Source organism: Triturus cristatus, chromosome 4_1 (assembly GCF_964204655.1).
Source record: "Triturus cristatus chromosome 4_1, aTriCri1.1, whole genome shotgun sequence".
Taxonomy (NCBI): Eukaryota; Metazoa; Chordata; class Amphibia; order Caudata; family Salamandridae; genus Triturus; species Triturus cristatus.
This window is the reverse complement of record NC_140585.1, coordinates 58,025,760-58,038,023: the sequence shown is the minus strand read 5'-3', so window position 1 is coordinate 58,038,023 and position 12,264 is coordinate 58,025,760. Positions and strand designations below refer to the sequence as shown.

Below are 12,264 nucleotides of genomic sequence, written 5' to 3'. Positions count from 1 at the left end.
AAAATGGAGGCTGAGCACTGTTGCGCCACTGAAACAGAGTCTGTGACTTTATCCAGGTAAAGAGCAGCTGGGTATTGTCCGCATAGGCCATAACCTTTGCCCCAAGCTCCTCTGCCAGATATATCAATGGAGTGACATAGATATTAAAGAGGAGAGAGCTAAGGGAGGAGCCCTGCGGGACTCCGGTAGTAACCAACTGAGAGGAGGAGGAGAACGGAGGGAGCCAAATCTGCTCAACACGCTCCTCCAAAAAAGACCTGAGCCAACCCCAGACGGCTCCCGACACACCAATCCCTGCTAGTCGGGCCAAAAGAAGTGCATGTGGGACCGTATCGAACGCTGCCGAGAGATCCAGCAAAATTAATTCCGCTCTCCCGCCGGCGTCAAGGCATTCCCGAATGGCCTCCAACCCCTCTACTAAGACAGTCTCAGTGCTGTGAGAGGCTCGAAACCCTGATTGAGCTGGGTGCAGGAGTGCCTCTCTTTCCACATACTCTGTGATCTGTTTATTGACCACCTTCTCACATACCTTGGCTATAGCCGGGAGGAGGGATAGGCCGGTAGTTCCCTGGATTGAGGGGATCCCGAGAAGGTGTTTTAAGGAGTGGCAAGATCTTTGCCTGCTTTCAACCCTGAGGGACAACAGCTGTCTGGAGAGACATATTGATAATAGAGTTCACTTCTGTGTTCACACTCTCCGCCACTGCTGCCAAAAGCCTGGCCGAACATGAGTCCGAAGGCGCGCCAGACTTAAGCCCCATGAGAATTTTAAGAGATTCCGAGGGGTCAACTGATCTAAATGCTGACAGAGAGCGGGCGGCAGCAACGAGATGCACTGCCAAAGAACCCTCACTGTTGCCATTGCCAGAAGGAAATGTCGCCTGGATAGCCTGATCCCTAAAGAAGCAGGAGAGCGTGTTACACTAGGCAGGTGAAGATGGAGTCACACTCGATTGGGCCAGCGGAGACGTGAAGCTCTGCACTATGGCAAAAATTTATTTGGAGTTGTTACTCGCAGATTCGATGCGAGCTGCAAAGAATTGCCCTTTAGCCAATGCAATGGCTTCATAATATGCTTTTTGCATGGCTCTGAGCTTCCGCTTGGCTGCATGCCAATGATCGCTCCTGCGCCAGGCCCGCTCAAGAATCTTACAATCATGCTTTGCAGCTTTAAGGGCCGAGGTAAACCAAGGTTTAGAGGGCGATTCTCTAGCCGACCTGGAGTGCCAAGGGAGGCCACGGAATCAGCCGCGCGGGACACCCAGCCAGAAAACCCCGACAAACACTCCTCAAGGTCCCCTGACAGGATGGGACTAGAAGATTCCAAAGCCTGTCTAAATTCCAGAGGATCAATTTTCCCAAAAGCTGGCTTCTGGTAAGAACGCGCAAAGGTCTCTACATTGGATACATCCCAGGAAAAATAGGATCTAAAGTGATCTGACCAGGACACCGGGCAAGGATCCCTTAGAGCAATAGGGAAATGAGTACAGATCAGGTCCAATATATGGCCGGCCTGATGAGTGGGAAGGCTGACATGCTGGTTGAGTTGTGCCAGATGTAATATATCCAACAGGTCGATCACCTCCTTGGTGTCTGGTCGATCAAGGTGGACATTGAAATAGCCCAAAATCATGTAGTGGAAGAATCTTACCGCCCTAGAGACAATAGCGTCCCCACAAGTCTGCAGAAATGATCCCGCCGGGCAAGGGGGCCTATAGATCAAGGAGCACCTCACAACCTCCCCAAGCCGTAGTGTCCCCCAATCGAAGTTCCCATATGTTTTTATATATAATGGCCACACCGCCACCTCTCCCCACCGGACGGTCGGCTCTAGAGATCTTATCACTCGCTGGGATGGCAAAAGAGACGATGGGATCTGAAGTGGGATCAAGCCAAGTCTCCGTTAGGAACAGCATATCTAGGGAGTTGTCCTCCAGGAAGTCAAATACATCCGCATAGTGTTTCCTAAGTGAGCGGGCATTGACCATGGCTGCCAGAATAGAGAGGTCCTTGGCCCGCTGATCAGGTAAACTAACCTTATTGACCAGAGAAGCACGACCCCGCCCCAGTTTGTAGCCACACGCTGAGCAAGCGGCTATCGCTACGTCAGCCACGTCCCAGTTATAAGAATGGCAGCGTGCGGTAACATCCAAAGCTCGTAATGTGGCTCCCGAATAGCTCCTTCTGAGCTCGGCCCCCAAGAGCTTCCGGGCAGCGAGGCTGGCGCTGGCTGCATCTGGGACGCTGACGGGCGCAGACGGGCTTGCCTTAGGCGTGCCAAGGATGTTCCTATAGGTCTGGGCATATTTTGAGATGTTTGCTTAAAAAATGTTGGACTGCCCGAAAGTCAGTGTCGTGTCATTGGCACAGTAAGCAGCTCTGGGGGAAAATGGGGGGACAAGAGTACACGGCGAGACCAGGCAAAGGTTGAGGCGATGTAGAGCAGGCTTGTACGTTTTGTGTTTGGCATACTTGAACTGCTATTTAATAATATAGTTTATAAGTAAGAGTGACACTCATTTGCAGGGTGTTAAAAGAAATATATAGGGCCCATGTGGCACTCGAAAAGTGGTATTGCCTCCCTCCCCCACTCCACGTATAAAATAACAATGTCTATCAAATGAATTTCCATTTTTCTCCAGCGTTAAGGTTTCTTTCGCTTAGATTAATATTTACATGAACTCCCTTTTGGAATAAGTACAATGGATTCTTGGCACTTGCCAGGCTGCCGTCAAACTGGCAACAGCCCCATGCCCCAGTAAGGCCCTCTGTTTGCTTGCCAAGTTAAACTGTGTAATGTTCCAGGAGGAGGGAAAAACAGAAATTCATATTGTTACGACTTGAACAGGCTCCAAAAACCAAAGGAAACAGGCAGACAGGCAGGAATGAGCGGAGTTCTCATTGTGCACTGTGGTAACAGGCAGTGTCTAGTAACACGTTTGAGGCCTCGAAGCACTGTAAGGAACCTGTACATAACACCACAGGTCAGGCCTAAATTGCAGAGTCTCAAACGGCAGCATTCTAGCGGACTAAAGTCACACCGTGTGTCCTCTCAAGCGCCTAGAGTCGGTTGGAGCGCTGACGTTTCACAGTACCATGTGCGAGTAGCTTAGCCCCTTCTGTTTTTTTCTTCTTGCATTTTGAAGCCAGGAATGTGGATTTTTACAGCAATAAAGAGCACTAAAACTACAGAATCGAAAAAAATAGAGAAGGAACTGCTGATGGATGGAAAGGGGCGGCGGCCAGGTGTACCGTCGTTCCTCTCGTTGTAAAGGGGCTTTTCATGCGGCGCAGCTTCGGGGCGCTTTGTAGCCTTGAAACGTCATAGCTGCCAGGAAAGACCTTAGCTGTACCTGAGCGGCGAGGACAGGTGCGCAGCTAACGGTAACGCGAGGCCGCCGAGCCGAGAAGCCGCCCTCCCCTGGGGCAGGAGGCGGCGGCTGGAAGGTACCTGTCCTCGGAGCTCTTCTGCGCCTGCGCACTACCTGTTTACAAACTTCGGAACCATTTAACACCAGGCGCTCTATGGGAGATGGGCAGCAGCTGACAACACTACTTGCAAACAGGTGCCGAGGTCTTCAGCGTCACGCGTGACACCAACAGCCACGCCCGGCCTGTCAGCCAACATGTGTCACTCGAGGACATGTCGTTTTGATATTTAACATGGGGAGCATGGGTCCAAAAATCCCAGCATTCCAGGGGCTGTTGATGAAACGTCAAGACTGGCTGGAGGCATTGGACACGACACAAAGAAAAACAAGATATTTTGGTGCAAATCCTTCGCCTGCGTGGAGTGCCGAGTTTGCTCAGGTACCCCTTCCTGCCTAGTAGAATTAACAACTGATGACAACTTCACCAATCGGTAAAAAAGGACTAGATAAACATATATGTATATATACATGTATGTGAGGGACATGAAAAGCACACCTGGTTACGAAGCTTTGCAGTACTGCAGAATGGAGGGAGGATTTACCCAAAAGGGTGGGGGCACATTGGAGGGCGGGGTGGAAGGTTGCCAGATGCCTTATGCCAGCAGGTTCACCAGTTCCAGGCCAGGGCTTGACTTTTGTAAATTATTGTTCACTCAGTTACTGTAGTTGAAATCAGCCAAGCTTACAACCCTCAGAATGCATTAGATTGACACTGGAAGGCCTATGACAGCGGAATAAAGTTCCTAACCAATGCGAGCGGCGGCCGCGGGCTCAGGGCCCACAGGAGGGGCTGTATGGTGGCGAGGGGGTGACCTGCCTGGTGACAGGGCCAAGGGACGTTTATGGCATTCACTACAGGTCGTAGGTAAATAAGGTGACAACCTTATGCAATGTGACCAGGGACACTGGTTTCAGTCCTCAGCTTTCATATGCGAACCAAACGCATTTTTGCTATGGCCGTCTAGGTTTGCTACCATTGAACTAGTTACACCAGCGCACTATAATGGGAATGAACTGTAGGCATGACGGTCTGAAGGGCTGGGATTACCCTGGACACTAAAGAATACAGAATAAAGCATTGAGGGATGCCACCTCTTGTGTGCGGGCATAGCGGCTGCCCGGGCGGTGCTCTGAGCCCTACCACCCAGCAGCTGGCTCCTCACCTTGTCTCGCAGGTCTGGGCGGTGCCCTGAGCTCTACCACCCAGCAGCTGGCTCCTCACCTTGTCCCGCAGGTCTGGGCGGTGCCCTGAGCTCTACCACCCAGCAGCTGGCTCCTCACCTTGTCCCACAGGTCTTGGCGGTGCTCTGAGCCCTACCACCCAGCAGCTGGCTCCCTACCTTGTCCCGCAGGTCTGGGCGGTGCTCTGAGCTCCACCACCCGGCAGCTGGCTCCCTACCTTGTCCCACAGGTCTGGGCGGTGCTCTGAGCTCTACCACCCGGCAGCTGGCTCCCTACCTTGTCCCGCAGGTCTGGGTGGTGCTCTGAGCCCTACCACCCAGCAGCTGGCTCCTCACCTTGTCCCGCAGGTCTGGGTGGTGCTCTGAGCCCTACCACCCGGTAGCTGGCTCCCTACCTTGTCCCGCAGGTCTGGGCGGTGCTCTGAGCCCAACCACCCAGCAGATGGCTCCCTACCTTGTCCCGCAGGTCTAGGGAGTGCTCTGAGCTCTACCACCCAGAAGCTGGCTCCCTACCTTGTCCCGCAGGTCTGGGCGGTGCTCTGAGCTCTACCACCCGGCAGCTGGCTCCCTACCTTGTTCCGCAGGTCTGGGTGGTGCTCTGAGCCCTACCACCCAGCAGCTGGCTCCTCACCTTGTCCCGCAGGTCTGGGTGGTGCTCTGAGCCCTACCACCCGGTAGCTGGCTCCCTACCTTGTCCCGCAGGTCTGGGCGGTGCTCTGAGCCCAACCACCCAGCAGATGGCTCCCTACCTTGTCCCGCAGGTCTGGGCAGTGCTCTGAGCTCTACCACCCAGAAGCTGGCTCCCTACCTTGTCCCGCAGGTCTGGGCGGTGCTCTGAGCTCTACCACCCAGCAGCCGGCTCCTTACCTTGTCCCGCAGGTCTGGGCGGTGCTCTGAGCCCTACCACCCGGCAGCTGGCTCCCTACCTTGTCCCGCAGGTCTGGGCGGTGCTTTGAGCCCTACCACCCAGCAGATGGCTCCCTACCTTGTCCCGCAGGTCTGGGCAGTGCTCTGAGCTCTACCACCCAGCAGCTGGCTCCCTACCTTGTCTCGCAGGTCTGGGCGGTGCTCTGAGCCCTACCACCCAGCAGCTGGCTCCTCACCTTGTCCCACAGGTCTGGCCGGTGCTCTGAGCCCTACCACCCAGCAGCTGGCTCCTCACCTTGTCCCGCAGGTCTGGGCGGTTTCTGAGCCCTACCACCCGGCAGCTGGCTCCCTACCTTGTCTCGCAGGTCTGGGCGGTGCTCGGAGCTCTACCACCCGGCAGCTGGCTCCCTACCTTGTCCCGCAGGTCTGGGCGGTGCTCTGAGCTCTACCACCCAGCAGCTGGCTCCCTACCTTGTCCCGCAGGTCTGGCCGGTGCTCTGAGCCCTATCACCCAGCAGCTGGCTCCCTACCTTGTCCCACAGGTCTGGCCGGTGCTCTGAGCCCTATCACCCAGCAGCTGGCTCCTCACCTTGTCCCACAGGTCTGGCCGGTGCTCTGAGCCCTACCACCCAGCAGCTGGCTCCTCACCTTGTCCCGCAGGTCTGGGCGGTTTCTGAGCCCTACCACCCGGCAGCTGGCTCCATACCTTGTCCCGCAGGTCTGGGCGGTGCTCGGAGCTCTACCACCCGGCAGCTGGCTCCTTACCTTGTCCCGCAGGTCTGGGCGGTGCTCTGAGCTCTACCACCCAGCAGCTGGCTCCCTACCTTGTCCCGCAGGTCTGGCTGGTGCTATGAGCCCTATCACCCAGCAGCTGGCTCCCTACCTTGTCCCACAGGTCTGGCCGGTGCTCTGAGCCCTATCACCCAGCAGCTGGCTCCCTACCTTGTCCCGCAGGTCTGGCCGGTGCTCTGAGCCCTGTCACCCAGAAGCTGGCTCCCTACCTTGTCCCGCAGGTCTGGCCGGTGCTCTGAGCCCTACCACCCAGCAGCTGGTTCCCTACCTTGTCCCACAGGTCTGGTCGGTGCTCTGAGCTCTACCACCCAGCAGCTGGCTCCCTACCTTGTCCTGCAGGTCTGGGCGGTGCTCTGAGCTCTACCACCCAGCAGCTGGCTCCCTACCTTGTCCCGCAGGTCTGGGCGGTGCTCTGAGCCCTACCACCCAGCAGCTGGCTCCCTACCTTGTCCCGCAGGTCTGGTCGGTGCTCTGAGCCCTACCACCCAGCAGCTGGCTCCCTACCTTGTCCCGCAGGTCTGGTCGGTGCTCTGAGCCCTACCACCCAGCAGCTGGCTCCCTACCTTGTCCCGCAGGTCTGGGCGGTGCCCTGAGCTCTACCACCCAGCAGCTGGCTCCCTACCTTGTCCCGCAGGTCTGGGCGGTGCCCTGAGCTCTACCACCCAGCAGCTGGCTCCCTACCTTGTCCCACAGGTCTGGGCGGTGCCCTGAGCTCTACCACCCAGCAGCTGGCTCCCTACCTTGTCCCGCAGGTCTGGGCGGTGCCCTGAGCTCTACCACCCAGCAGCTGGCTCCCTACCTTGTCCCGCAGGTCTGGGCGGTGCCCTGAGCTCTACCACCCAGCAGCTGGCTCCCTACCTTGTCCCGCAGGTCTGGCCGGTGCTCTGATCCCTACCACCCAGCAGCTGGCTCCCTACCTTGTCCCGCAGGTCTGGTCGGTGCTCTGATCCCTACCACCCAGCAGCTGGCTCCCTACCTTGTCCCGCAGGTCTGGTCGATGCTCTGAGCTCTACCACCCGGCAGCTGGCTCCCTACCTTGTCCCGCAGCTCTGGGCGGTGCCCTGAGCTCTACCACCCAGCAGCTGGCTCCTCACCTTGTCCCGCAGGTCTGGGCGGTGCCCTGAGCTCTACCACCCGGCAGCTGGCTCCCTACCTTGTCCCGCAGGTCTGGGCGGTGCCCTGAGCTCTACCACCCAGCAGCTGGCTTCCTACCTTGTCCCGCAGGTCTGGCCGGTGCCCTGAGCCCTACCACCCAGCAGCTGGCGCCTCACCTTGTCCCGCAGGTCTGGCTGGTGCTCTGAGCCCTACCACCCAGCTGCTGGCTCCCTACCTTGTCCCGCATGTCTGGGCGGTGCTCTGAGCCCTACCACCCAGCAGCTGGCTCCCTACCTTGTCCCGCAGGTCTGGTTGGTGCTCTGAGCCCTACCACCCAGCTGCTGGCTCCCTACCTTGTCCCGCATGTCTGGGCGGTGCTCTGAGCCCTACCACCCAGCAGCTGGCTCCCTACCTTGTCCCGCAGGTCTGGGCAGTGCCCTGAGCTCTATCACCCAGCAGCTGGCTCCCTACCTTGTCCCGCAGGTCTGGGCGGTGCCCTGAGCTCTACCACCCAGCAGCTGGCTCCCTACCTTGTCCCGCAGGTCTGGGCGGTGCCCTGAGCTCTACCACCCAGCAGCTGGCTCCCTACCTTGTCCCGCAGGTCTGGGCGGTGCCCTGAGCTCTACCACCCAGCAGCTGGCTCCCTACCTTGTGTCGCAGGTCTGGCCGGTGCTCTGATCCCTACCACCCAGCAGCTGGCTCCCTACCTTGTCCCGCAGGTCTGGTCGGTGCTCTGAGCCCTACCACCCAGCAGCTGGCTCCCTACCTTGTCCCGCAGGTCTGGTCGGTGCTCTGATCCCTACCACCCAGCAGCTGGCTCCCTACCTTGTCCCGCAGGTCTGGTCGGTGCTCTGAGCTCTACCACCCGGCAGCTGGCTCCCTACCTTGTCCCGCAGGTCTGGGCGGTGCCCTGAGCTCTACCACCCAGCAGCTGGCTCCCTACCTTGTCCCCAGGTCTGGCCGGTGCTCTGATCCCTACCACCCAGCAGCTGGCTCCCTACCTTGTCCCGCAGGTCTGGTCGGTGCTCTGAGCCCTACCACCCAGCAGCTGGCTCCCTACCTTGTCCCGCAGGTCTGGGCGGTGCCCTGAGCTCTACCACCCAGCAGCTGGCTCCCTACCTTGTCCCGCAGGTCTGGGCGGTGCCCTGACCTCTACCACCCAGCAGCTGGCTCCCTACCTTGTCTCGCAGGTCTGGTCGGTGCGCTGAGCCCTACCACCCAGCAGCTGGCTCCCTACCTTGTCCCGCAGGTCTGGTCGGTGCTCTGATCCCTACCACCCAGCAGCTGGCTCCCTACCTTGTCCCGCAGGTCTGGTCGGTGCTCTGAGCTCTACCACCCGGCAGCTGGCTCCCTACCTTGTCCCGCAGGTCTGGGCGGTGCCCTGAGCTCTACCACCCAGCAGCTGGCTCCTCACCTTGTCCCGCAGGTCTGGGCGGTGCCCTGAGCTCTACCACCCGGCAGCTGGCTCCCTACCTTGTCCCGCAGGTCTGGGCGGTGCCCTGAGCTCTACCACCCAGCAGCTGGCTCCCTACCTTGTCCCGCAGGTCTTCGATGGTCTTGTAGTAGTGGCTGTAGTCACGGGTTGGGCTTGGGCCTTGCTTCTCGTACCACTCGCGGATCTTCAGCTCCAGGTCGCTGTTGGCGGCCTCCAGCGAGCGCACCCTATCCAGGTAGTTTCCCAGACGGTCGTTGAGGTTCTGCATGGTCTCCTTCTCGCTGCCCCCCAAGATGCCTCCTGCGGCAGCATTGACGGCACCGAAACCACCACCGCTGCCATATCCCCCACCAACACCGCCGCCGAATCCCCCACCATAACCACCACCAACGCCGCCGCCGAATCCCCCACCATAACTACTACCCCCATACCCCGAGGAGACAAGCCTAGCGGAGGAGACAGACACCCCCTGCCCCCCATAGCCTCCATGGACACTTGGGGCCTTGAAGGCGACCACGCGTGGCCCCCTGAGGGAGCTGCTGCTCTGCCTGTAGCTGTAGCTCGACGACATGGCGGACGGAGGCTGATAAAAGGGCGGGAAGTCAGAGACCCAAGACTGCTCGGCCAGGAGCGCAGTAGCGGTGCAACCGTGACTGGTCTGAGAGCGGGAGGAGTGCAGCCCGTCCCAGCCCGCTCCCTCCTTTTATCCCCGCGACAGAGGGTGTGGAGGGCATGGAAACACTCGTGCAATGGAACCGGCCCCCTCGTCCATGCCAACTTTCTGAGGTATTTCTCATTGGCCCGCTGGTATGAAGGCTCGTGTTTTTTTCCTTCCTCGCTGCAGACCAAGAGTGATTCATTGTGGGTGGCTGACGGGTGGGGTCGGTGAAGGTGGAGGGAGGGGGGGGGGTAGAGCCAGGTTTGAAGGCGGTGGGATTCCTGGATACAATAGGCCCTGCTTCGCCTTTACCTGCTGCAGACCAAGAGTGATGCATTGTGGGTGGCTGACGGCAGGGGGGCGGTGGACGGGGGGGGGGGGGGGGGTACACCAGGCTTGAAGGCGGTGGCATTCCTGGATACAATAGACGAGCTGTGGTTGCTTCGCCTTTACCTGGCAGCCGCGGCGAGGTATATCTACTGTGAGAAATCACCTGTCGCCCCAGTGAAAGGGGCCCCGTGGCTCCTCCGTGGGGTCCACCCAGCTAAGTTACAGGAGGCGCTGCGGGCACCGGGCCAGCTCGGGTGTGGCTGCTGAGGTGTGGCAAGCAGTGGCGGCTGGTGACATTTGAAAGCAGTGAGGCGTAAAAGTTTGAGTGACCTGTAACGAGCGAGTCCAAGTTTTATAAGGGGTGTTTGCGGGCGTTCTTCCCCTAGACATTTTGGGGAAAAGAGTGGGCAAATAGCACATTTTGAAGCACATTTGGGAAAGCAAGAAGGTTTAATAAGGCAATTGCGAAAGTGTAGTTATGGCATGAATAAAGATATTTCATAGGAAGAGTTACAGAGGTAGGGAGAGGTTCTTAGGAAAAAAATGGAGTAAAGTGCCTTACAGGGCAAAGGGTACTTGAGCGCTGCAGATAATATCCGTGATCGATGTAAGGGCGCAGGAGACACTTTACTGAAACCACTGGGAGGGATTCTGAAACAGAGCTGACAGAGTCCCTCCTTATATAGGGATGGAGAGGGGAGAACACCTGAGGAGAGCTGGATGCAGGAATGTCTGAGAGAACAGAGGACCAAGGGGGGGGGGGGCAGATTATCAGATGCATGGATTGCAGGGTCGGAAGAGTGTACAAGAAACAGACTTGAAAGAAAGTACCTGAGTTGTGTGATGGAGATAACAGCTGAGGAGTACAGCAAGGAGGGCACGTCTGGTGCCAGTGGAGGAGCAGTAGCCATCGTGGACATGATGTCGTTTCTATAATCATGAAACTAAGACCCCGTTCCTTCGCTCAGTTTGCGGGAAAGTGTCTCCCATAAGTCATGAAAATAGTCACTTTTAATTCATGAAAGGCCACACTTAAGCTCACTGCAAACATGTTCATGTCATACCCGAGCAAACCTGCAATCCTGACCAGGGCAGGACTGGGAACCAAAACTGGCCCTGGCATAGTACTCGGCTGCCCCCCTCCCCCTGGGGCATTGCCTGGTGACGCTACCGCCAGTCCGGCCCTGATCCTGACAGTCCTGCAGAAGGGGGGAGAGGGGTCCCTATTCCCAGAGCCCCTTGCTTTCCAAAGGCCCCCACTCCTGCTAAACCATTCTTTATAGATTTTCAGCACATCCGCCCTATGTGTTAATGCCGAGTCTGCCAGCACGGTTCATGCCAGTCGATGGTGCCAGCCCTCGTCCCGTGCAGAGCCCCCTTCAGTCTGTTATCGAGGCCTTGCTCACCTTGGCCTGGGTCAATGCAGCGAAACAATGTGCATTCGATAATCGATGTCAGCGCGCGCCCTGGAATGCTGATTCACATATCCAGAAGGGCGTGTTTGTCTTTTCCTCTCTGTAACAGCCTGTGTCGGTCACAGCATGAAATGTGCAGCTCATGGAGAGGGCTGCAGTTCTATTTTGTGTCATGGGAGAGGAATGACATTTGAATGGCTCTGCCATGAAACGGACAAGAGCGTGATTTAGAAGCAAATGTTTCGAATTGAACATGATGGCCACCGTATCCATGGAAACGCAGTCTCGGAAAAGGGGAGGGTTCAGTGTAACTATGCACGTGCACTTTTATCACAAAAGTTCCATGATTTCTCGTCGTGGCAACCGCAGACTGTTCTTAATGAGTTTTGTCATTTTAGGGGAACAAGGAATCAAAGGTGAAAATATATTTAGTGCCTAGAAGCCACGGTCCAAAGTAGAGTAAAGCAGCTGGTAACAGGGAGCGCTATTTGCAAATCACTGTTTAATCAGATCTGGTCGGAGGTTGTTCTACAGCCCCCTCCACCAGATTAAAATAAACGATCACCTTCCATCCACGTGTGCTGAGAGGCTGAGGGGGGCACACGTGTCCGGTTGCACTGCTGGGGTCTAAAGCGCCGTGCGGCACACACTCTCCAAAAGGCGGCCTCGGTGCGCTCTGTCTAACTCACCCACCTCTCCTGACCAGGCTGTGACTGCTAGAGACCAGGCTTTCAGGAGCAGGGCCGGACTGGGAACCGAAACCGGCCCTGGCAAACTGCTCGGCTGGCCCCCCTGGGGTGAGTTTGCGAGGGGTGAGTTTGCGACCAGTTTGCGAGTGCCGGCGAAATTGCCAACCCCCAGTAACAACAAGCATTGGCATAGCCAATAGGTCTCGCTTTTGGGACCTTATAAGTATTTAGTTATGCAACTGTTGCATAGTTCAACACTTATAAGGTCCCAAAAGCGAGACCTATTGGCTATGCCAATGCTTGTTTTAATCAGGACCTGTGAGATCGATGTTGAACAGGGTACTAGATGTTATTATGCTTGCCAACAAGCA

General features: G+C 57.3%; 1 protein-coding gene across 1 annotated transcript in view; it reads right to left on the bottom strand.

Annotated features, from left to right (window-relative positions):
* Positions 1-9,516, bottom strand: part of LOC146839496 (keratin, type I cytoskeletal 19-like) — a 31,557-nt gene extending 22,041 nt beyond the window's left edge. The window contains exon 1 of the mRNA XM_085651538.1: positions 8,899-9,516. Coding sequence (XP_085507664.1) covers positions 8,899-9,372 — 474 coding nt within the window. The 5' untranslated portion in view covers positions 9,373-9,516. The remainder of the gene's footprint in view (positions 1-8,898) is intronic.
* Between the last annotated feature and the right edge of the window lie 2,748 nt (positions 9,517-12,264).